This window comes from Prionailurus bengalensis, chromosome E2 (genome assembly GCF_016509475.1).
Source record: "Prionailurus bengalensis isolate Pbe53 chromosome E2, Fcat_Pben_1.1_paternal_pri, whole genome shotgun sequence".
Lineage (NCBI taxonomy): Eukaryota > Metazoa > Chordata > Mammalia > Carnivora > Felidae > Prionailurus > Prionailurus bengalensis.
The window spans coordinates 20541358-20566423 of NC_057352.1; the positions used below are offsets into that span (position 1 = coordinate 20541358).

At 47.3% G+C, this 25066-nt stretch overlaps 2 protein-coding genes across 6 annotated transcripts in view; one reads left to right on the plus strand and one right to left on the minus strand.

The window, feature by feature from the left end:
• SLC7A9 (solute carrier family 7 member 9) overlaps positions 1–7454 on the plus strand; it is a 27295-nt gene extending 19841 nt beyond the window's left edge. For 3 of the 5 annotated variants that reach the window (XM_043599094.1, XM_043599097.1, XM_043599098.1), the window contains 2 exons: positions 3780–3954; positions 5708–7454. In XM_043599094.1, the coding sequence (XP_043455029.1) occupies positions 3780–3954; positions 5708–5772 (240 nt within the window). In that variant the 3' untranslated portion in view covers positions 5773–7454. The remainder of the gene's footprint in view (positions 1–3779; positions 3955–5707) is intronic. The other 2 variants (XM_043599096.1, XM_043599095.1) reach the window with 2 other exon arrangements.
• Positions 7284–25066, minus strand: part of TDRD12 (tudor domain containing 12) — a 78874-nt gene continuing 61091 nt past the window's right edge. Inside the window, exons 26-32 of the mRNA XM_043599093.1 lie at positions 19661–19833; positions 12326–12435; positions 10559–10619; positions 10357–10470; positions 10120–10273; positions 9966–10035; positions 7284–8455 (exon numbers count right to left, since the gene is read on the minus strand). Of these exons, the coding sequence (XP_043455028.1) occupies positions 8364–8455; positions 9966–10035; positions 10120–10273; positions 10357–10470; positions 10559–10619; positions 12326–12435; positions 19661–19833 (774 nt within the window). The 3' untranslated portion in view covers positions 7284–8363. The remainder of the gene's footprint in view (positions 8456–9965; positions 10036–10119; positions 10274–10356; positions 10471–10558; positions 10620–12325; positions 12436–19660; positions 19834–25066) is intronic.

A 25066-nucleotide genomic window follows, 5' to 3' on the forward strand; every position in this document is an offset into this window, starting at 1 on the left:
CTCGCTCTCTCAAAATAAACAAATCTTAGATTTAAAAAAAATCAAATATGGATTTAGCTCATGGGTAGATAGAATTCATCATATTAATATACCTATGGAGGAAAACCCTACAATCACCTCTCACAGATTTCACCAGATATGATTCAATATGCATTACTGATAAAAAACAGGAACTTATTACTATTTCCTTAGCATGAACACACACACACACACACACACACACACACCCCTTCGGCAAAATGCTAACAGCTGTTTTAATTGAGAAGGTGACAGACACTACAGAGGTCCCCGCTGAAGTGAGGCACAGGCGCCTTCCATGTCTGCTGTCATTTAGCTCGGTTTGAAGACAGTAACAAGGCAATGAGACGAGAAGGCAACTCGGAGTGGCAGAGCTAGGAAAGCCTTTCTAAAGTCTCAGACTTCCTCCTTCCCAAGACACCACATCGTGCCTCTGGAAAATCCAAAAGGATTAAAGAAAAAACTACACGGAAATATGGTCAAGTAATGAGACGTAAAATAAACACACTGAAATCAATAGCCTTTTTATAAAAATGGCATCCACTTAAAAGATCATGAGTGCACTTCATTCCCCCAAACACATTAATTCGCGAGTGCCTAGTCGTAACCTCAGAGGGGAGGCCTCTTCTGAAAGACAGAAAAGGTCACCTCAACAAAGGAAAATTCACACGTGTTCTGAGTTAGGAAAAATCAGTATCATAAAGATGTCACTGTTTTTTAATGTAGACATTAAAAAAAATTTTTTTTTTTTTTAACATTTTGAGAGACAGAGAGAGTGCTAGCAGGGGAGGGGCAGAGAGAGAGGGAGACACAGAATCTGAAGCAGGCTCCAGGCTCCGAGCTGTCAGCACAAGAGCCCCATGTGGGGCTCGAGCCCATGGATGCAAGCAAGATCATGACCTGAGCCAAAGTCAGACACTCAACTGAATGAGCCATCCAGGCGCCCCTTAGACATTTAATGAGGCCATGATATATCAGATCTTTTTTCTAGAGTTAGAGGAGTTGATTACAAAGGTCACACTGAAGAAGCAAGATGAACAGCCAGCAGAACAGAGAAGAGGATATTGAAATATAAAGGTTCTAAAATTTAAACATAATGGTGCCTATGCATGAAGAAAATCTAAATTATGTAAATTGCTTTGTCATCCAAGAATGGGCGAAAACTTTCCTAGGACTCAAAATCCAGAAATGAAAAGGGAAAAATGGACAAACAAAACCCGAACAAAATAAAAATGTATGCATTGAAAAAAAGGGAATTTTAAAACACGTATACGTAGCAGATGGGGAAAATACCTGCACTGATATCACAAAAAGAAAGGGGGCTAATACCCTTAATTTAAAGAGTTCCTACAATTGGGACGGGAATCACCCACATCTGAAATGGACAAAACCTATCAACAAACAACAGATACGAAAAGACAGTTCAGAGAGCGCCTACAATGATACTTAAAGATGAAGCAAACGAACCCCAACCAGCTCCACCTCCCGCCAGTAAGAGAACGCAGACCACAGCTCTGGTTGCCCATCAGTCGGGCAGACACCCCACACTCTGGCCACACTCCTCGGGGAGCAGCCTGCTCGCACACGGCTGCCGGCATACAAGTGGCGTAGCACATTTGCATTTACCTTTTCACCCGGACACCCCATTTTGAAGTAATCTACCCCAAGGTGAAATGGGCAAAAATATGAAATATACACAAGATTACTTACTGCGGCAAAAGGTTCAGCACAACCCAGGAGCCAATCATTGGGAGACCGGTTGAATAGATGTTGACACCTCCACGAAGCAGAATGGTATGCAGCAGTAAAAAATGGATATTTTTTACTAGGTATTATTATGGTATTACTATGGCCCTATCTCTGCCACATATTAATGGAAAAAAAGCCAAGTGCTGGGGCGCCTGGGTGGCTCCGTCGTTTATTTTTATTTATTTTTGAGAGAGAGAGACACACACCGAGCACAAGCAGGGGAGGGGCAGAGAGAAAGGGAGATACACAACCTGAAGCAGGCTCCAGGCTCTGAGCTGTCAGTGCAGGGCCCCACGCGGGGCTCGTACTCAACGAACCTCGGGATCGTGACTTGAGCTGAAGTTGGATGCTCAACTGACTGAGCCACCCAGGCACCCCCTGGGTGAGTCTCAGGTCACGATCTCACAGTTCGTGATTTCAAGCTACGTTGTCGGGCTCTGTGTTGGCATCGCGGAGACTGCTTGGGATTCTCGCTCTCCCCCTCTTTGCCCCTCCTCCACTCACACTCTCTCTCTCAAAATAAATAAGTAAACTTCAAAAAAAAGAAAAAAGCAAAGTGCAAAACCATTGTTTATATGTTTGGTATCTTTTATCTGGGGGCAGTGGAAGATGAACATGTGCATGTATGGTTGCACTTCTGTGTGTGTGTATTCATTTTCAAAAAGAAATAGGTCAGGGGCACCTGGCTGACTCAGTCAGTGGAGCACGCGACTCCCGATCTTGGGTTCATGAGTTCAAGCCTCACATTGGGCGTAGAGCTTACTTAAAATCTTAAAAAAAAAAAAAAAAAAAAAAAGAAAGAAAGAAAGAAAGCAAAACTGATAAGAAATTTTAAGTTATATTTTTTTTATGAAATTTATTGTCAAACTGGTTTCCATACAACACCCAGTGCTCATCCCAAAAGATGCCCTCCTCAATACCCATCACCCACCCTCCCCTCCCTCCCACCCCCCATCAAACCTCAGTTTGTTCTCAGTTTTTAAGAGTCTCTTATGCTTTGGCTCTCTCCCACTCTAACCTCTTTTTTTTTTTTTCCTTCCCCTGCCCCATGGGTTTCTGTTAAGTTTCTCAGGAGCCACATAAAAGTGAAAACATAGGGTGTCTGTCTTTCTCTGTATGGCTTATTTCATTAAGTTATAATATTTTAAAATTTAGAAGGGAAAAAAAAATCCCTCAAAACTGAAAACAAATAAAGAAACCTTACTCTGTGACAAGTAAATGACAAAAGCACCCGGAGGAAAACTAAGTGTGGTATTTTGAATGAATCTCCCTGTGGGTTATACTCTGAGGTTAAAAAGAACTACAGGACATCTTACAACTTCATAGCACCACTTACAGTAGTGGTCTGAAGACAGGACTGGTACAGTTACAGGCACATCGTAGGACAAAGCAAGTAACTACGCTGAAGCCATTTAAGAAACAAGATTTTCAGAAGCGTTAAGAAAAACAAGTCTAAAGTAAGGAAAAAATGAAATCTTACCTTTGAATTGGCAGTAGCAGTGTGAACTTGTGCATTTTTCCCTTTCTTGAAAAAAAAAAGTGTGTTCGGTCTCTGTAAAAGAACAAGGAGTACTCCAACCCCCCAGATTATGGTTTCTAAGCGCCATTGCCTACTAAAAGAAAACCGCTCCCTGGAGAAATGGAGGAATCCAGACCCGGTGGCACTGGCTTCCTCTCCTGCCCCTGAAGCCACTGACTGACCCTGGCGATTCAGAAGTGGGACAATGAGACTTTAAGGGCCTCATGATGGGTTTAGGAAAGGAAGCGCTGCCGTTCCAACGACCAAGTATTCTTGCCTCCAGACCCAACTGCCAGCGTGCAGGGAACTTTCAGGGAGAGGCGGGGGGGGGGGGGGGGCAGAGGGGGAGGAATTAAAATTACTGAAATTGGAGGAGGGGCACACAGAGTTCATTACATTCTTTCCCACTCAGTGTTTTGTTTTGAATGAAAACTTTCGGGAAGGACAGGAGTGCACGTGGTCAAATCATGACTCCATGTTGTCTCGCCTGCAGGTGCCCATTTTCATCCCCATCTTGGTGACTCTCGTCTCCGTGTTTTTGGTTTTGGCCCCAATCATCAGCGAACCCGCGTGGGAATATCTCTACTGTGTGCTATTTATACTCAGCGGCCTTATATTTTACTTCCTTTTTGTCCACTATAAGTTTGGATGGGCTCAGAAAATCTTAAGTAAGTACCAACACGGGGACTGTCGTGCTGTTGGCGAGGCGCAGACAGGCACAGCGTCCCGCACCTCACCTGTCCTGGTTCTAACAACTTTCTTATCGCAGGATCTCAGGCAGCTAGCAAATTTCATCCTCTCAGTGTGACACCTCTGGGGTCCACCCGTGGCCTCGTCCCTTGTCCCCGTCAATTACTGTAACAAGTAGGAAGGGACATCACCATCTGCTTTTCTTATTTTCCACCGTAAAGTACACATAACACTGACCATCCTAACGGTTTTTAAGTGTAGGCTTCAGTACGGATAAGTGTATTCACATCGTTGTGCATCCAACCTCCAGAGCCCCACTTTCTTTCGTCTGATACACAGACGCCATCTGAGGCTCAGCAGCACCCCCGAGACACCCAGAACGTGACAGAGTCAGGACGAGGGCCTGAGCCTTCCAATGCCGGAGCCACAGCTCTCACCACTCAGCCATCCTGGCCCCTCAGCTGCGTTAGGGCAATTGTTAGGAAGCGTAGCTACGTTAACCACTTTCACTTTGGAAAAACAAAGTCGTGGTACCAAGTACATCAAGGGGCCTCTGCGTACAGCGCACCTGGGGGGGGGGGGCACTCACAGCATCACATCCTGTGCTGCAGATTCAACCACAGGGAGCCAGCCCCCAGCACCCTCGCCCGTCAAGGGTCCTCTACCTCTGACAGCCCTTTCTCGGTCCCCCACTCCCTGTACTGTTTCTAGAAGGCGGGAATTGGGCTGTGCAGTTTCACTCCGGGTCTATGCAACAGCCACCTAGTATCCATAGAGTAGATGTGACGAAAACAGGCCCCTTCTCCCTCAGCTTGTCCGAGCAGGAAAGCAGGGAAGCACAGCCGTCCCTGCAGGCACTCCTATCTGGTTTTACTTCCGTACGTGCGACTCGGGGAGACGTACGAGGTACGATAGCAAAACCCAACTGCGAGGCGGTGAGGTTGACCCTGGACTTTCCAGGGGCCGCTCCCCAGCCCGGGCACTGCCTCACCTGGGAAACCTGACATAGGTGTTACAGCAAGAGCGAATCTGTTTCATGTTGATTAACAAAGTGAAACCAAACCCAAAATTCGGCTTTATTGTTTCTACCGGGGACATTTTCCTTTCCGGAAGCAGCTCTCCCCACCGCACAACCTCTTTCCTCTGATCGAAGCCCGAAGCTGAGAGAGGGCTGCAGGCACACGACTAGAGACAGGAAAGTCCGGTGGTTACTGTGAGGACAGCCATTTTCCCCAGGCCTCGGAGCATGAATTCAGATCTGATCGTCCCGACAGAGAATCTGGCCAGGACGACTCACAACCTACAGGGACAAAGCAGGGCTTACCTCTCAGCTTTAGAAAACTTACTCCACCCGCTCCCTGCAAAAACTGGTAGGAAGCTGGGCTTGAGGAGGTGGAAAGAAGAAACTATCTGGGTTTTAGGCAAGATGCAGGCCTGGTGCCTTCCAGCCACATATTCAACTCTTGGTCAGTGGTAGTTAAATATGTACACACGAGTCCTGCAGATCTTCCCTGTAGAGGACGGGGTTTGGTGGCAATAAAATAGCAGGTTCCCAATGCTTTTCCGGGAAGTAACTTACCTCCAAAGAGCCACTGTGGCTCCCAGGATGGTTCTGAGCCCCTCGGGCCCCTGACCCCTGAGCGCGGCTCGAACAGAGGACACGGCCCCAGGGGGCGGGAGCCAGATTTCTGCGCCCCTCTGACCGCACTTGTTGACTGGCTTTTGCTCCAGAGCCCGTCACCATGCACCTTCAGATGCTGATGGAGGTCGTGCCGCCAGAGGAAGCTCCAGAGTAGCAAGCCCGGCCTCCCGGAGCCAAGTCCAAGCTGCGACGGATTTATTTGCGTAAGCGGTATTTGTGGTTATTTCTACCTGGTGTCTTCCTCAAGGGAAAAAAAAACCCAAAAAAAACACGTATTCAGGTGTTCATAACGCTGTTATGTTTCCATAGCCTCAGTTCTCTGGGTGGGGGTTCTAGAGAGAACGGACAGGCGTTTGCCGAAGTTAGCAGTGAAGATGCAACCTAACTGAAGGCTGGCGGCCAGCCGAGGGCTCAGTGAAAACTACCACCTTACGACTGTGACGCTTCAGCGGGGGGAGGCACATCACATCTACTTAGATAAAGGGCACTCTTTAAACCAGGGACCAAGAAGGTGTGCAAAAATACACACACGTTTTGCTCTGATCGAAACAGATTCTTAACACACTGAAGTACAGATGTTTTACTGCCCACCCTCGCCGCTCCCAGAAGTACCGCACCCCCGTGTCCGAGGCAGGTCTATCCCAGGCTGAATGTCGAGGCCCCCACTGCAAGACGGACCATCCAGAACCATCCGCAGCCTGGTGCCCAGGACAGGCCCCACCTCAGCCCTCACAGACACTGGTCAAACCAGAAAGGGTGATGAATAAAATCATAGTTTGCGTTCGGCACTCAGGGAAAAACACTGTCTAAAAAAACGTAAAATGGCATTTCTGTGAAAACGCTGAAATTTTATTGATATACTACAAAAAATATTCACACCACGACTAAGTATGAGAGCAATTTTAGAAGGCATAGAGACAAAAGCACTTTCACTTTGCATTTCGGAAATCTTCCCCAAACGTGAAATCAATATGTATTAATAGAACAAAAACAACTGGTCATTGTTTACATTTCACAAGTCGGTGCCTACATCCTACAGAATGTTATCCAGGACTTCAGGTAGTACATTTCAATGTCAGAAAAAAGAAGGCAAGATTGAAACCTACAGCCCTGCTCCCCCACCATTTCCCTTTGGCTGTCTGTGAACGACACGAGAGAACCAGAACCCACCCCCCTCCCTTTATGCAGCTCTCTTACTTGCTCTTATTATGGGCTACGTTTTACAAAAGAGAGTGATTATAAGTGAGCATCAACGGCGGGTGGCCAACAATCACAAGAAAAGCCAGTGCAGCTCAGGAGGCCCGGCCACCAGTCCAAAGGCTCTCCCAGTGGGAGCAAAAGTTCTATTTACAGAAACCGACACCTGCTGAGGACATTACAAAACCTTTGCCATCAAAGACCAGGACTTCCTACTTCCTGAAGAGCCTGCACAATTTAGTGAAGAAAAAGGACAATCACCACCGTACCGCACGTGTCCACGTGACACCTGCCGGTCAACCCACGGGAGTCACAGCAGCAGCAAGGGAGCGCTCCCCGCAGCGGGCAGGGGTCTGACCTCCATCACCGAGGCGCTGCGCGGAACAGAGGCCCCTGCCCGGCAGCGTGCTGGGGCAATGCCCGAAGCAAGGGCAGGCCACACCATGAGCAGAATGTCTTATTTTACAGATGAGGAAACTGAGAGCCAGAGCGTGATCCAAACCTACTCACGGGACAGCCTGATGACAGAGTTTACCTATCGTTCCAGAGGTGGCTTATGTACCCGGGACAAACACAAACGCGGACACCTGTGCTTTCTGACGTACACTAAGAATAAAAATCTTGGGGACAGTCACGACAGTCATGTTCTGTCCCTTTTCTTTCCTGCTTCGAGGCACAGCAAAGCCGTGCGTGGGGCTCGCATTCTGTTCCTTTCTAACTCTCCCAGTTGGCGCGGGCATCAGGCTCGGGGCGCCCCCACAGTCAGGTGGTGACGGGACACCTTCCTCCGGGAACCTCGCGACCCTGCAGGCCGCAGCCCCACCCCAGGATGGCATCGTGAATGTCCTGGCTCCTCACACCCAGCTGTCCTGAGGGTCACCTCTAAGGCCCCACAGGTCCTTTCCAGATTCCACTAAAGACAAACCTCTGTCCCATTTGCCCAGGACTCTGCAGCCCAGGTGGTTCTTCAGAAGCAGTAGCTTTTCCTCTAGAAAGCCCTAGGTCCGGCTGGGAGTTGCCGAGGCCACCCCACTTTTACCCTTGGTCTATCCTAGAGCTTCACTCCGAGTTTTGCTGAATCCCAACTAGCTCATGGCTGAAAGCTCTGTTAGGCAGTGCTGAGCATGACTTTGTAAGCTGGAAACCTCAATTTCTATGCAGGACACCAGGTTTTTAGCAATGTACCAAACAGGTCTACACGAAAACGCAAACAGACTAGCTCCAGAAAGTACAATTCATCCCTCAAATGCACACCGTGCTCCCCGTCATTCAAGGCGAGTGTTAGGACGGGCTGCGTGTGACCAGTGTGGGATGGATGGCTCAGGAGGAGGCTGGGCCCGAGTGACAGCAGTGCCCTCCCCCCTTCTCCCAGAGCCCCTGCAGCCCATCTCTCGCCAATACCAATCCCAGTGCACAGGATGACACTAGGTCCTAATTTATCCTTGAGTCAAGGACAGGTTGGCCATGACGGCTTGTCTCCTGAAATCCCAGCCACACCGTGTGTCCATCTCTGTGCGGTTCCGGCCACCCTTCTGGGTCTGACTCTGCTCATTCACTCTCGCTTCCGTCATCCTCCAATGTCCCGTCACTGCTCTCAGCCACCTCTGCCACCTTCAAGGGCAGGTTTTTACAATTCACAACTATAAGAGATATTGTTGAAAACCTTTTAATTACAGGCTGATTAGCAAATCTCCCTTCCCCAGCCCCACCATTATTTTGGCCAATGTAGGAAAAAAAAAAAAGTCCCTTAGGTTCTAGAGCGCTATTTTGCAACTTATTTTAATTTTTAAATTTTATTGAAATCCAAGCGTAATAATGGTTTAGAAGTAGAATCTAGCGGGGCTCCTGGGTGGCTCAGTGGGTTCAGAGTCCGACTGTGGCTCAGGTCATGATCTCGCAGCTTGTGAGTTCAAGCCCCGCATTGCTGTCAGCCCCGTGCTGACAGCTCAGAGCCTGGAGCCTGCTTCACATTCTGTGTCTCCCTCTCTCTCTGCCCCTCCCCTGCTCACACTCTCTTTCTCCCTCTCTCAAAAATAAACATAAAAAAAAAAAGTAGAATCTAGTGATTCATCACGTACATATAACACCCAGTGCTCATCCCAACAAGTGCCCTCCTTAATGCCCATCACCCATTTAACCCATCCCCCCGCCCACCTCCTTCCATCAACCCTCAGTTTGTTCTCTGTATTTATTTTATGGTTTGCCTCCCTCTCTCTTTTTATCTTATTTTCCCTTCCCTTCCCCTATGTTCATCTGTTTTGTTTCTTTTTTTTTTTTTTTAATTTTTTTTTTCAACATTTATTTATTTTTGGGACAGAGAGAGACAGAGCATGAACGGGGGAGGGGCAGAGAGAGGGAGACACAGAATCGGAAGCAGGCTCCAGGCTCTGAGCCATCAGCCCAGAGCCTGACGCGGGGCTCGAACTCACGGACCGTGAGATCGTGACCTGGCTGAAGTCGGACGCTTAACCGACTGCACCACCCAGGCGCCCCCATCTGTTTTGTTTCTTAAATTCCACAAGTGAAATCATATATTTGTCTTTCTCTAATTATTTTGCTTAGCATAATACACTCTAGTCCCATCTATGTTATTGCAAATGGCAACATTTCATTCTTCTTGATTGCCAAGTAATACTCCATTGCATATATATACCACTCATCGGTCAGTGGACATTTGAGCTCTTTCCATAATTTGGCTGTTGTTAATAATGCCGCCATAAATGCTGGGGTGCCTGTGAGCCTTTGAATCGGTATTTTTGTATCCTTTGGGTAAATACCTAGTAGTGCAATTGCTGGGTTGTAGGGTAGTTCTATTTTTAATAACTTATTTCAGATTTTGACTAAATAGTGAAGAAATAGGCAAGAAATGAACAGGTAAAACTGGCCTGCTTATAAATAAATTACTATCCTGGGAAGATGTGCACAAGTGTTATAAGAAGATATGCTTATAATTAAGAGCTGATGCTTCCTCAAACCAGATCATTTATCACCAAGATCGACCACAAGGGGGAAACGAATTCCTAAGGGCTTCCTGTTAACGACCGACCGATTCCCACCAAGGCCTCAGCCCTCAAGCCAGCGGCGTGATCAGGTGAGCCCCGTGGCGTTCAGCACCTGTCCCTCCCCAGGAAGGGGTGCACCCCAACTTACCCTTGGGGAAGGGGCTCTCCTCTTCTTCACGTTCTTCCCAGTGATCGAAATCGAAAGCCACATTAGGATTCTGTTCAACAGAAGAGGTGACGGTAAGTGAGAGAACAGGTGACGCTCGGGGTGCTGAGAGCAGCCGGGGCCAATGTGCACTCACCCTCTGTTTGAGTAAGCTGCCCCAAGGCTCCTTTCTCTCCTTCGCGAGAGTGATGACAGGTTCCTCGTCTGCAATCGTGCACTTGCAGCCGTCTCTTACTATGTTGGCCTGCAGCTCCATATCGGCCACGTAAAATTTCTCTCCCGCCCAGGCACTAGGTTTGCAGAAGGAGAGATCGGTCTTCTCACGTGTTAGAAGTGATTTCTAGTGTCCTTTATAAGACACACATGAACCTACCTGAACACGACTCTATCTCTGAAATATTTACAGTTGTAATCCTTTACGTTCCTTATTCTTATCTTCAGTATGACCACGTCGTCTTTTTGGAACCATCTGATTTGTGGGTGGAACCTAAGAGAGAAGAAAAAGACTTACACACGCATCACTATTTACTCAAAAGGCAGGGAGGGAAGACAACTCCAACGGTGGATGGACATACCTTTGCAGAGGTTCTGTGGTTTTGTTAAGGGAAGAGTCTCTCGTGTTTTCAGGTAGAGTTTCTGGGCAGAAGGTCAAATGTTCCAATAAGTTATTTATACGCAACTGTATAATCTACGTACCCATATGTACTTTTCCCACTTCCTGCAACTTTTAGCTGAGAACTGAAGAGCACAAATTCCACAGTAACTCAAGTATCCGCTTGCAAAGAATAATTAGAAAAAATTAAAATGCACAACACTTAGCAGAACTAATAAAAATGGGCTCTGACAAATACTATACAAAAAACAATCAGGGGTTGCCTGGATGGCTCAGTCGGTTAAGGGTCCGACTTCAGCTCAGATCATGATCTTACAGTTTGTGGGTCCGAGCCCCACATTGGGCTCTGCGGTGACAGAGCTCCAGAGCCTGCAGCCTGCTTCAGATTCTGTGTCACCCTATCTCTCTGCCCCTCCCCACTTGTGCTGTCTCTCAAAAATAAGTAAATGTTAAAAAAAAATTAAAAAAAAAAAACAATCAGGAAAGGGAAGTTACTCTGAAAGGAGTGGCATTATTGCTGCAGCCACAGGCTTCTCTGGGGCTACCGTGCCCTGCTGGGACCAAAGATGCCCGGCCACATGGGAAGTCGTCTGTAGCCAGTATACACGAGGAACCAGTGCTAAACACAACACTTTCTGAAACAATGCCATTTGAACTTCTAAGTCTAAAACACTTGAATCTTCCATCCGAAGACTTGAGCGAGAATGTTCACAGCAGCTTTAATAACAGCCAAAAACTGAAAACAGCCTCAGTGTCTATCAACAGGTAAACAGACAAATAAGTTGCGGTATATTCGCATCATAGAATACAACTCAGCAGCAAGAAAGTATCACCACTCCTCGTGATAATCTAGATGAATCCCACAGATAGGATGCTGAGTGAGAAAGCCACAGGAGTATACACTCTGTGCTTCTAACTCAGCGAAACTGGTGGTGACAGAAGTCAGGACAATGGTTCCCGGGAAGGGTTTCAGGTGGGGGAGAGGCATGAGGGAGATTCCTGGGCTTCTGGAAATGTTCGACAGCTTCATCTGGGTGTGGTCAATGGACGTATATACACGTTAAGTAATTCTGATGAGCTATGTACTTTATTGGATGAACGTTATTATACCTCAATTAACAAAAAGGAAAAAGTTATTTAAATTTTTTTTTTCAACGTTTATTTATTTTTGGGACAGAGAGAGACAGAGCATGAGCGGGGGAGGGGCAGAGAGAGAGGGAGACACAGAATCGGAAGCAGGCTCCAGGCTCTGAGCCATCAGCCCAGAGCCCAACGCGGGGCTCGAACTCCGGGACCGCGAGATCGTGACCTGGCTGAAGTCGGACGCTTAACCGACTGCGCCACCCAGGCGCCCTGGAAAAAGTTATTTAAAAAACGTTGGGGGGGGGCTCCTGGGTGGCTCTTTTGGTTGAGTGTCAGACTGTTGGTTTCAGCTCAGGTCATGACGCCAGGCTCATGGGATGGAGCCCGGCACTGGGCTTTGCGCTGAGCGTGAAGCCTGCTTAAGATTCTCTCTCTCCCCCTGCCCCTGTCCTCAGCTCATGCTCTCTTTAAAAAAAAAAAAAAAAAAAGTCTCCCGTTTGAAAAATAAAACCATTGGAGGTTGAACTGTCAAAAATAGGAATTTAGATAACAGCAGTTTATGTCACCTTCTATATAATTCACCTAAAAGCTTATGAAATTTCCAAGCTTTCATGATTTTAAGTCAGCCATGTTTTAAATCACCAACCATGCTTTTGGCTTTCTGGCTTTGTCTCGGAGTCAGCACCTCCTCCCGAGCCCCTGTCCTCTTGCCGCGCGCTCTGCAGACAAGCAGCATCTTCTGCTGAAGAAGGCGCCCTGGACGGAGGAGGTGAAGGTCAGCTCCGGGATGGAAAGAGAGCAGACTCTAGCCCTCTCCAGGATCCCCCCAGCAAGAGGAGGAAGGCAGGCGGCAAATGACTGTGAGGTGCCTACCGCCACAAGTCAGACCTGCACACAGCTTAGGGCCCCTTTCCGGATGGAGGGCGGGGCCGCCAGGTCTGCTCCCTGCCGCCCACCTTGCAGCGAGCACAGAGCACGCGATCCACAGAGACTGTCAGATAAATGCAGTAACTCATTCACCAAAGGAGTTAAAAGGGCAGGAAGTAAAAGCCATCTCTGCTCCCTGCCCTAGTCCCTCAGCCCCTTCTCCTCCCGGAGACATCCCCTTGCCAGTGTGGGTCTCTGTCTAGAAACATTCTTTGCATAAATAAGCAAATATTGCCATCTGTATCTAAAACAAACACACACACACACACACACACACACACACACACACACACACACCATTTAATGATATGGGATCCTATTAAATTCACTCTTCTGCCCATTATCCAATTAACTAGAGACAGATTACTCCATATCGGTACAATTTAAAATTAAAACATTTTTAAGTTGTTTACATTTTTTGAGCAGGTAACCACATTCATGCAGTTCAATATTTTGAAATAAATAAAAAGGTCTACAGTGAAAAATCTCTTTCATCCCTGTTCCCCAGCCATCCCACTGCCTTCCTCATGGGTGACAACGTAATTCATTTTTTATGCATTGTTTTAGAGAGAATCCCAGCCTAAAGGAGCAAACCATACTAAACTATACAAACACGTGTCCACACACACACATCCATGGTGTGGGGAGTGTGCATGTGTCTCTCCAAGGGGACTTCTGGTTGACGCACATGAAGCCTGTGAACGGCACCCCCCAAATGGTGAAGGCACATCCGTGTTCCAACCAGCCAGGCAGGGACCCCTCCTCAGGCCTCGTCCCCCGCACCGTGCAGCACCAGGCCCTCCATCACCCACCCTAACTAATGCCACCGGGGCTCTCCTCTCCTTCACCAGACCCTCACCTGCTGGGGCTCCGTCCCTCCTCATCACACACTTTCCCAGTTGTGACTCTCCTTTAATACCAGCAGACTAGTCTTCCCAGCTGCTTTCCTGAGCTCTAGGCTTCTGCTTTTGATAACCCTAAACTTAACATGTCCCAAACCAACTCAGTATCTCCCCCTCCAGAGCTAGATGCTCTCTGGGAAGCACCCTGGAACTGTCCGCCATGCCAATACCCTCCCACCCCCAGGGCTCAGAACTACAGAACCACACTCCCTATGACTGTCAAGCCCTATGGCTTCCAGATCTTTTACATCCCCAAGATCTGTCCTCTTTCCCAACCTGCTGTAAGAATGGTGCCATTCGGCTCCTGAAATGGAGTCTCTTGGGCAGGTCCATCTGTAGAACCTAGTTCGCGGTCCTTTGCACTTCCGCCTTAACGTGTGTGGTCACAGGTGGGCAAGACTCCTGCACAACCACACAATCAGAGTACAGAGGGCCAAGAGGAGAACAGAGCTGGGGCTCAGGAGTTGCTGTGTTTCACAGAAGTGATCAAGCCTTGCTTTCATTAAATCTGCTAAACTCTAATGCGGTGTCTGTTTTTAGAAGAATATCTTTTTTTTTTTTTTTTTTTTTTTTTTAAATTTTTTTTTTTCAACGTTTATTTATTTTTGGGACAGAGAGAGACAGAGCATGAACGGGGGAGGGGCAGAGAGAGAGGGAGACACAGAATCGGAAACAGGCTCCAGGCTCTGAGCCATCAGCCCAGAGCCTGACGCGGGGCTCGAACTCACAGACCGCGAGATCGTGACCTGGCTGAAGTCGGACGCTTAACCGACTGCGCCACCCAGGCGCCCCTAGAAGAATATCTTATAAGCAAGCATGGAGCATTTTTTGCTTCCTGAAAGTGTATAGAAACTGACATGTATCCTGATCTCAGGGCACCCAATTCATTAAGATAAAAACTACCAACCTCAGACGGTGAAGTATTTTAACCTTTGCCATGTTCTTTCAAATTCTCCTGCATTCATCAGTCAGCAGGAGTCCTCCCAGGTCACCGGCAGCCCCATGGCTGCCCCCATGACCAGCTTCTTCCTGTGCTCACTCCTCGGGCCTCCTGGCAGCATCTGGCAGGCTCACGGCTCCTGCTCTGAGACACCTCCCTCACCTGCCGTCTGGGCGTTCGCCCTCCCAGGCCTCCTCCTACCCTGCTGCTGCTCCTTCTCAGGCTCCATTCCGGTGTCCCCATAGGCCCCCGCCTCTCAACACCGGGCCCCAGGGCTCAGCGCTCGCTCCTTCGGGCTCTCAGTACCCAGGACCTGTCAACAAGGCTCGTGAGGCCACACACTCACTACAAATATACCCAGAAAGCAGCCACTTCTCACCACCTCCACACAGCCACCCTCGCCCAAGCCAGTGTCACCCTGTCCTGAACTCCCAGCACAGCCTTCGTCCCTCACCCCAGCCTATCCTCAACACCGGTGCCAGGGATCTTTTGATTAAATCATCCCTCTGCTCAAAACCTTCTCATGGCTCTGCCTCCTTAGAGCGGGAGCCCAGTCCTTGACACTGGCCACAAGATCACGTCCCAGGACTGCTCAGCACCTACGGTCCCCCACCCTGCCGCATTTCTGCTCTAGTCGCTGTACCTTCCTCCCTGTTCCCAAAATCACGGGATGATGGAGCCCTCTCTACGCCCTCAGGAGGACTGTCCTGGCCAGTGGCTGGGCCACTGCTCACCCTCCTCAGCCCACAGCCACCCTAACTTCCTTTCAGTGCTCATTTGCTGCCTCTCACCGGTCACCATCGCTGTATCTCTGGAACCTGCTTATGGTCTGTCTTGCTCTATTAAAACACAAGATGGCCCTTCATCTGTTCGCTGTATCCCCAGTAGACAATAAAAATTTACGGAATGAATTTTAAAGCTTCAAGTGGCCCAATGGTAATTCAGTTAAGAGTAATTATCTGTTAATTAGATGAACTGGAAACAAAATCAGACTGAAGAAATATTCCCGCACCTTGCCACCAGAAGACATGCAGAACAAAATGGTGGGCAAGGAAGCGCCAGCTTCCCATCTCCCCACAGAAGCCCTGAAAGCACCACCAGGTGCTGTTGGAACCAACTTTCCAGGAGCTAACACCCAAAGGTTAACAGCAACAAAGCAAACGCCCGATGAAGAAAAAGCCAGCTTCAAAACTGGAGGAAGGGCCTTTGGCATTTCAACCAGCCCTTGGCCCACCCGCCACGGTGTGGTGGTCTTGCTTTGGGCAAGCAGCAGCCCGATTCCCATCCCCACCTTAAACCAGAGGTAACAGGGCAGACTTGACTCACAGATTACTGTGTGGTCCACTCTGACCTGTCCGGTGGGGGACCTGAGGGACCAAACTTGGAACACAGACGGAAAATGGCGGGCACTGCTCAGAAAAGGAGACCACAAGCCCACAGACGCTGAGGGGAAGGGATCAGGGACCCAGCAGACCACAGGCCACCTAAGGCCCAGAGGAGAAGCTGGGTGACACTAGGAAATCAGGACATTCACAACCAGAGCACTCAGGGGCAGAAAGCCACACGCATACCGAGGCAAGATGCGTGTTCAGAAACGTCCTGAGGAGACCTCAAGCCTTCACCTTGGGCTAATTTCTAGGCAAGGATTTGGAGAAAACGGGAACCTTCGTGCATCGCTGCTGGGAACGTCAAGTGGAGCAGCTGGTGTGGGAAACAGTTCGGCAGTTGAAGAAAATGAACCACGGAATTACCGTATGATCCAGCAATGCCACTTCTGGGTGTATCCCAGGAAGAAGTGAAAGCAGGGACTTCAACAGAGGTTTGTACGGCCATGTTCACAGCAGCACTACTCACAACAGCCAGACGTCCACTGACAGATGAAGGGACAAACAAAATGGGGTCTATCCACACGGTGGAATATTCGTCAGCCTTAAAAAGGACGGAAATCCGGATACGTGCTGCAATGTGGGTGAGCCCTGGAAACTTCACACGGGGTGAGCTGAACCAGACACGAAAGGCCCCACGTTGCATCGTCCCATTGATACGGGGTGCCCAGAATAGGCCGAGTAACAGAAAGCAGAATGAAGGTCTCCAGGGGCCGTGGGGGCAGGGATGGGAGTTAAGAGTTTCGTGGGGACAGGGTTTCTGTTCGGGGAGATGAAAACGTTCTGGAGGTGGACGGTGGTGGTGGTTATGAGCAGGGAACGTTAACATCAGGCAGGGGTCGATCAGCGACCCTCGACCCTCGACCCTCAGGGAGGCAGGCTGCAGCTGCAAGTGGGAGGCTGAAGAGGCGGTGGGATTTGGGGGGGCGGGGGGGAGGGAAAAAGGTATTCCAGACCTGCCTGGACTAGGGGCCAGGAGAGGAATCTCACAGACTTTCTGATAAGGTCCCAATAAAAAGTCAGGGGCAAAAATCCTCGGTGGCTCCCCAGTCGGGACCCCTCACTTTTGACAGCTTTGTACTTCCCCTCAATAAACTCTATCCCTCTGCTGTCTGTTGTTTGCGAGATCCTTTCTTCCACTGGGAAGCCAGGACCGGAGTCTCTCCCGCCCTCCTGTAACATTCCTGTCAATGTACTTCTGGATGCCTCGAAGAGCACGACAGGTTTTATGTGTATTTCACAACTTAAAAAAAAAAAAACCTGAGAAATTCTGTTATGCATATTTTAACACAGTAAGAAACACATGCAATTTTGGAAATGACTGTTAATTTTTTAGACGTAATAACAACATTCTAGTCAAGTTTCTAAAAGCCTTTTGTTACTTCACAGCCTAACCAACACCTGGTATTTTCTTTCCCTCACTTGGGGGGGGGGGCGGGTATGAAGTGCTATTATCACACCGTGGCTTTAATCTGCATTTCTGTGAAGACTAGGGAGTTTGGGCACCCTTTCACATATTCATTACTGAGCAATTCATTAGTTAGACGTTGTAAAGTGTCTGCTCAGGTGCTCAGTCTTCTGCCCACTTTTCCACCAGGTGGCTGCAACGTTCTTCCTGATGAGTCCATCCTTCCCCACGGGGGTGCCAGGTACTTTCCCAGTGACTTCCACAGTCTCTCATCCTCTGCCTGTGGAAGTGTAAACTGGGCCTCCCAGTCTGGAACACTACTGGGCAGCAGCTTTAACTCTGCCTCAGCAATTCCAGTTTTTCCTTTCTTTGTGTGTGTGTGTGTGTGTGTGTGTGTGTGTGTGTGTGTGTGAGAGAGAGAGAGAGAGAGAGAGAGAGAAAGAGAGACAGAGAGAGAGAGAGAGACAGAGACAGAGAGAGACAGAGACAGAGAGAGACAGAGAGAGAGAGAGATTGAGCCCTACGATAGGCCCTGTGCTGACAATGCAGAAGAGCCTGCTTGGGATTCTTTTTCCCTCGCTCCCTGTCCCTCCCCCACTCATGCACCTGCTCTCCCTCTCAAAAATTTAAAAAAAAAAAAAAAGCCCTGGGGCAACCTGGGTGGCTCAGTCAGTTAAGCATCCGACTTCAGCTCAGGTCACGATCTCCTGGTTCGTGGGTTTGAGCCCCACGTTGAGCTCTGTGCTGATAATGCAGAGCCTGGATCCTGCTTCAGATTCTGTGCCTCCCTCCCTCTTTCTCTGCCCCTCCCCCAATCACACTCTGTTTCTCTCTCTCAAAAAGTAAATAAACATTAAAAATTTTTAAAGCCCATCTGAAAAAAAAATCAGATTATGTCTCTAATCTTGGTTATAATAAAGACTACACCCTACAATGTCAAGCTTATCTATTTCTTCTGAAAAAAAAAACAGGGAAAGAAAGCCCTACACTAGGAAAAGATGGAAAGCAATTCTGGTCCTTTTATTCATGAAGGAGAGGATGAATAGAAATGAAGGTGCCAACTGCCCTTAAAAAATGGATTTTTAAAAGGCGCACAGGCACAAAAATTAAACTGAAAGAGTACAAAGTAACTCTGTCCTGACGTTAAGAAAGCCAAACAAATGTGAGGGTGAAGTTGTGGGACGTTGATGTTTACCAGACACACAGACTGTCCCGTTTACGCGGCGGGGTGTGTGGGCTGTGATGGAGTCTCAGAGGCAGGAAGTCAAGGAATTTTGGGTAGAGGAAAGCAACAGTCCCACAAAGTGTCGAAGAATCCAAGTTTGGTTTTTTTTCAGGTATATTTGCATAAAAAGAAGCGAAGTGAAAACGATGCAACCCGGGCTCATTCACACAACACACACAGATTGCAAAATACCAGCCTCAAGGAGCAACACCTATACATGCACCAAAACACAGGCAGGAGAATGTGTCTTAACCACCACCAGAAGCGGCTCAGAGCGGGGAGATTCCTCCCACCAACAGCAGGCGGGGTGAACAAACTACAGTACATTCACACGATGGAATGTCATGTGGCAGTTAAGATTTTACGACCTACAGCCACATGCACAACACGGATGGATTTCACAAGCTGTGCCCGGCCCAAGAAGCCAGACCAGAGACATACTGCTTGACTCCCTTCGAACAAAGTACAAATCAGGGTAGAGCGATCCATGCTCTTCCAGGTCAGGGTGGCAGCTGCCCTCGGGGAAGGGGCAGGGGGTGGCATGGACTCACGCCCTCTTTCTGATTCAGGCTTGGCTTCTGTGTTCAGAAAGCCCACCAAACTACACTTACGGTGTATATACTGTTCTGTGTGTGTGCAGTCAGGAGAAAAGATAACAAAAGCTGATTTGGCAAGAGATACAGGTAAAACAATATGTCTGGCATCTGTTTTATAATATTCCACCCAAAGCAAAAAAATGGGCATTGGGGTGTGGATAAAATAAGATTCCCAAGTCTGAGAAATTATCGAAGCTGAGCGATAGAAACATGGAGACTCAGTAACCTAGTCAACTTTCAAAAAAAAAAAAAAAGAGAGAGAGAAAGAAAGAAAGAAAAAATCTCGAACACTTGTGAGTTATAGTCCCCAAAAACAGCTCTTCCAAAAGGGAGACAAAAATCCACTTACAAGGGTGCCTGGTGCCTCAATCAGCTGAGCATCCGACTCTTGATTTTGGCTCATTGTGATCCCAGGGTTGTGGGATTTGAGCCCTGCGTTGGGCTCCACGCTGAGCTTGGAGCCTGCTTGGGATTCATTCTCTCTCTCTCTCTCTCTCTCTCTCTCTCTCTCTCTCCCCCTCTCCCTCCCTCCCTCCCTCTCCCCTGCTCACACACACTCTGTCTCTCAAGTTAAAAAAAAAAAAAAAAGTCCACTTACGGGGCTTGGCTTAAGCTTTCTTCACCGGGTGGTGTTTTAGCTCCTTCCTGTAACGTCTTCAGGCATTCCATATGCTCTGAGTTGTCAATGCCCATTCCCATTGACAGAATTTCAGCACGAACGTTATAATCAATGACAGAAGTTTTCAGATTTGACAGTTTTGTAACGTGCACCTTGAATCAAAGAAAAAGCACATTTGCAGGAATCACACCGTGAACTTTTAAATCAAACATGCTCGAGGAGTTGCGGCAAGATGGCGGCTTAGGAGGACGCTGGGCTCACCGCACGTCCTGCTGATCACTTAGATTCCATCTACACCTGCCTAAATAACCCAGAAAACCGCCAGAGGATTAGCAGAACAGAGTCGCCGGAGCCAAACGCAGACGAGAGGCCCACGGAAGAGGGTAGGAAGGGCGGCGAGGCGGTGCGCGCTCCACGGACTGGCGGGAGGGAGCCGGGGCGGAGGGGCGGCTCGCCGGCCAAGCAGAGCCCCCGAGTCGGGCTTGCAAAAGCGGAGGGGCCGGGCGGACTGTGTTCCGACAGCAAGCGCGACTTAGCGTCTGGGAGGTCAGAAATTAACAGCTCTGCTCGGAAAGCGGGAAGGCTGGAGGACAAAGGGAGGGAGAGCTGCTGAGCCCCCTGACAACAGAGCTCAGTTTGGTGGGGAACAAAGGCGCTCGCCAGCGCCATTTCCCCCGCCCATCCCCCAGCCGAAATCCCAAAGGGAACCGGTTCCTGCCAGGGAACTTGCTCGCTCCGCGCAAACACCCAACTCTGCGCTTCTGCGGAGCCAAACCTCCAGCAGCGGATCTGACTCCCTCCCGCTGCCACAGGGCCCCTCCTGAAGTGGATCACCTAAGGAGAAGCGATCTAAGCCTGCCCCTCCTGCCCCCGAGCACCTTGCCTACCCACCCCAGCTAATACGCCAGATCCCCAGCATCACAAGCCTGGCAGGGTGCAAGTAGCCCAGACAAGCCACACCATCCCACAGTGAATCCCGCCCCTAGGAGAGGGGAAGAGAAGGCACACACCAGTCTGACTGTGGCCCCAGCGGTGGGCTGGGGGCAGACATCAGGTCTGACTGCGGCCCCGCCCACCAACTCCAGGTATACACCACAGCACAGGGGAAGTGCCCTGCAGGTCCTCACCACGCCAGGGACTATCCAAAATGACCAAGCGGAAGAACTCCCCTCAGAAGAATCTCCAGGAAATAACAACAGCTAATGAGCTGATCAAAAAGGATTTAAATAATATAACAGAAAGTGAATTTAGAATAATAGTCATAAAATTAATCGCTGGGCTTGAAAACAGTATACAGGACAGCAGAGAATCTCTTGCTACAGAGATCAAGGGACTAAGGAACAGTCACGAGGAGCTGAAAAACGCTTTAAACGAAATGCATAACAAAATGGAAACCACCACAGCTCGGCTTGAAGAGGCAGAGGAGAGAATAGGTGAACTAGAAGATAAAGTTATGGAAAAAGAGGAAGCTGAGAAAAAGAGAGAAAAAAAAATCCAGGAGTATGAGGGGAAAATTAGAGAATTAAGTGATACACTAAAAAGAAATAATATACGCATAATTGGTATCCCAGAGGAGGAAGAGAGAGGGAAAGGTGCTGAAGGGGTACTTGAAGAAATCATAGCTGAGAACTTCCCTGAACTGGGGAAGGAAAAAGGCATTGAAATCCAAGAGGCACAGAGAACTCCCTTCAGACGTAACTTGAATCGATCTTCTGCACGACATATCATAGTGAAACTGGCAAAATACAAGGATAAAGAGAAAATTCTGAAAGCAGCAAGGGGTAAACGTGCCCTCACATATAAAGGGAGACCTATAAGACTCGTGACTGATCTCTCTTTTGAAACTTGGCAGGCCAGAAAGAATTGGCAAGAGATTTTCAGGGTGCTAGACAGAAAAAATATGCAGCCAAGAATCCTTTATCCAGCAAGTCTGTCATTTAGAATAGAAGGAGAGATAAAGGTCTTCCCAAACAAACAAAAACTGAAGGAATTTGTCACCACTAAACCAGCCCTACAAGAGATCCTAAGGGGGACCCTGTGAGACAAAGTCCCAGAGACATCACTATAAGCATAAAACATACAGACATCACAATGACTCTAAACCCGTATCTTTCTATAATAACACTGAATGTAAATGGATTAAATGCGCCAACCAAAAGACATAGGGTATCAGAATGGATAAAAAAACAAGACCCATCTATTTGCTGTCTACAAGAGACTCATTTTAGACCTGAGGACACCTTTAGATTGAGAGTGAGGGGATGGAGAACTATTTATCATGCGACTGGAAGCCAAAAGAAAGCTGGAGTAGCCATACTTATATCAGACAAACTAGACTTTAAATTAAAGGCTGTAACAAGAGATGAAGAAGGACATTATATAATAGTTACAGGGTCTATCCATCAGGAAGAGCTAACAATTATCAATGTCTATGCACCGAATACCGGAGCCCCCAAATATATAAAACAATTACTCATAAACATAAGCAACCTTATTGATAAGAATGTGGTAATTGCAGGGGACTTTAATACACCACTTACAGAAATGGATAGATCATCTAGACACACGGTCAATAAAGAAACAAGGGCCCTGAATGAGACATTGGATGAGATGGACTTGACAGATATATTTAGAACTCTGCATCCCAAAGCAACAGAATATACTTTCTTCTCGAGTGCACATGGAACATTCTCCAAGATAGATCATATACTGGGTCACAAAACAGCCCTTCATAAGTTTACAAGAATTGAAATTATACCATGCTTACTTTCAGACCACAATGCCATGAAGCTTGAAATCAACCACAGGAAAAAGTCTGGAAAACCTCCAAAAGCATGGAGGTTAAAGAACACCCTACTAACGAATGAGTGGGTCAACCAGGCAATTAGAGAAGAAATTAAAAAATATATGGAAACAAACGAAAATGAAAATACAACAATCCAAACGCTTTGGGACGCAGCAAAGGCAGTCCTGAGAGGAAAATACATTGCAATCCAGGCCTATCTCAAGAAACAAGAAAAATCCCAAATACAAAATCTAACAGCACACCTAAAGGAACTAGAAGCAGAACAGCAAAGGCAGCCTAAGCCCAGCAGAAGAAGAGAAATAATAAAGATCAGAGCAGAAATAAACAATATAGAAACTAAAAAAACTGTAGAGCAGATCAACGAAACCAAGAGTTGGTTTTTTGAAAAAATAAACAAAATTGACAAACCTCTAGCCAGGCTTCTCAAAAAGAAAAGGGAGATGACCCAAATAGATAAAATCATGAATGAAAATGGAATTCTTACAACCAATCCCTCAGAGATACAAACAATTATCAGGGAATACTATGAAAACTTATATGCCAACAAATTGGACAACCTGGAAGAAATGGACGAATTCCTGAACACCCACACGCTTCCAAAACTCAATCAGGAGGAAATAGAAAGCTTGAACAGACCCATAACCAGCGAAGAAATTGAATCGGTTATCAAAAATCTCCCAACAAATAAGAGTCCAGGACCAGATGGCTTCCCAGGGGAGTTCTACCAGACGTTTAAAGCAGAGATAATACCTATCCTTCTCAAGCTATTCCAAGAAATAGAAAGGGAAGGAAAACTTCCAGACTCATTCTATGAAGCCAGTATTACTTTGATTCCTAAACCAGACAGAGACCCAGTCAAAAAAGAGAACTACAGGCCAATATCCCTGATGAATATGGATGCAAAAATTCTCAATAAGATACTAGCAAATCGAATTCAACGGCATATAAAAAGAATTATTCACCATGATCAAGTGGGATTCATTCCTGGGATGCAGGGCTGGTTCAACATTCGCAAATCAATCAACGTGATACATCACATTAACAAAAAAAGAGAGAAGAACCATATGATCCTGTCAATCGATGCAGAAAAGGCCTTCGACAAAATCCAGCACCCTTTCTTAATAAAAACCCTTGAGAAAGTCGGGATAGAAGGAACATACTTAAAGATCATAAAAGCCATTTATGAAAAGCCCACAGCTAACATCATCCTCAACGGGGAAAAACTGAAAGCTTTTTCCCTGAGATCAGGAACACGACAAGGATGCCCACTCTCACCGCTGCTGTTTAACATAGTGCTAGAAGTTCTAGCATCAGCAATCAGACAACAAAAGGAAATCAAAGGCATCAAAATTGGCAAAGATGAAGTCAAGCTTTCGCTTTTTGCAGATGACATGATATTATACATGGAAAATCCGATAGACTCCACCAAAAGTCTGCTAGAACTGATACAGAAATTCAGCAAAGTTGCAGGATACAAAATCAATGTACAGAAATCAGTTGCATTCTTATACACCAACAATGAAGCAACAGAAAGACAAATAAAGAAACTGATCCCATTCACAATTGCACCAAGAAGCATAAAATACCTAGGAATAAATCTAACCAAAGATGTAAAGGATCTGTATGCTGAAAACTATAGAAAGCTTCTGAAGGAAATTGAAGAAGATTTAAAGAAATGGAAAGACATTCCCTGCTCATGGATTGGAAAAATAAATATTGTCAAAATGTCAATACTACCCAAAGCTATCTACACATTCAATGCAATCCCAATCAAAATTGCACCAGCATTCTTCTCGAAACTAGAACAAGCAATCCTAAAATTCATATGGAACCACAAAAGGCCCCGAATAGCCAAAGGAATTTTGAAGAAGAAGACCAAAGCAGGAGGCATCACAATCCCAGACTTTAGCCTCTACTACAAAGCTGTCATCATCAAGACAGCATGGTATTGGCACCAAAACAGACACATAGACCAATGGAATAGAATAGAAACCCCAGAACTAGACCCACAAACGTATGGCCAACTCATCTTTGACAAAGCAGGAAAGAACATCCAATGGAAAAAAGACAGCCTCTTTAACAAATGGTGCTGGGAGAACTGGACAGCAACATGCAGAAGGTTGAAACTAGACCACTTTCTCACACCATTCACAAAAATAAACTCAAAATGGATAAAGGACCTAAATGTCAGACAGGAAACCATCAAAACCTTAGAGGAGAAAGCAGGAAAAGACCTCTCTGACCTCAGCCGTAGCAATCTCTTACTCGACACATCCCCAAAGGCAAGGGAATTAAAAGCAAAAGTGAATTACTGGGACCTTATGAAGATAAAAAGCTTCTGCACAGCAAAGGAAACAACCAACAAAACTAAAAGGCAACCAACGGAATGGGAAAAGATATTCGCAAATGACATATCGGACAAAGGGCTAGTATCCAAAATCTATAAAGAGCTCACCAAACTCCACACCCGAAAAACAAATAACCCAGTGAAGAAATGGGCAGAAAACATGAATAGACACTTCTCTAAAGAAGACATCCGGATGGCCAACAGGCACATGAAAAGATGTTCAGCGTCGCTC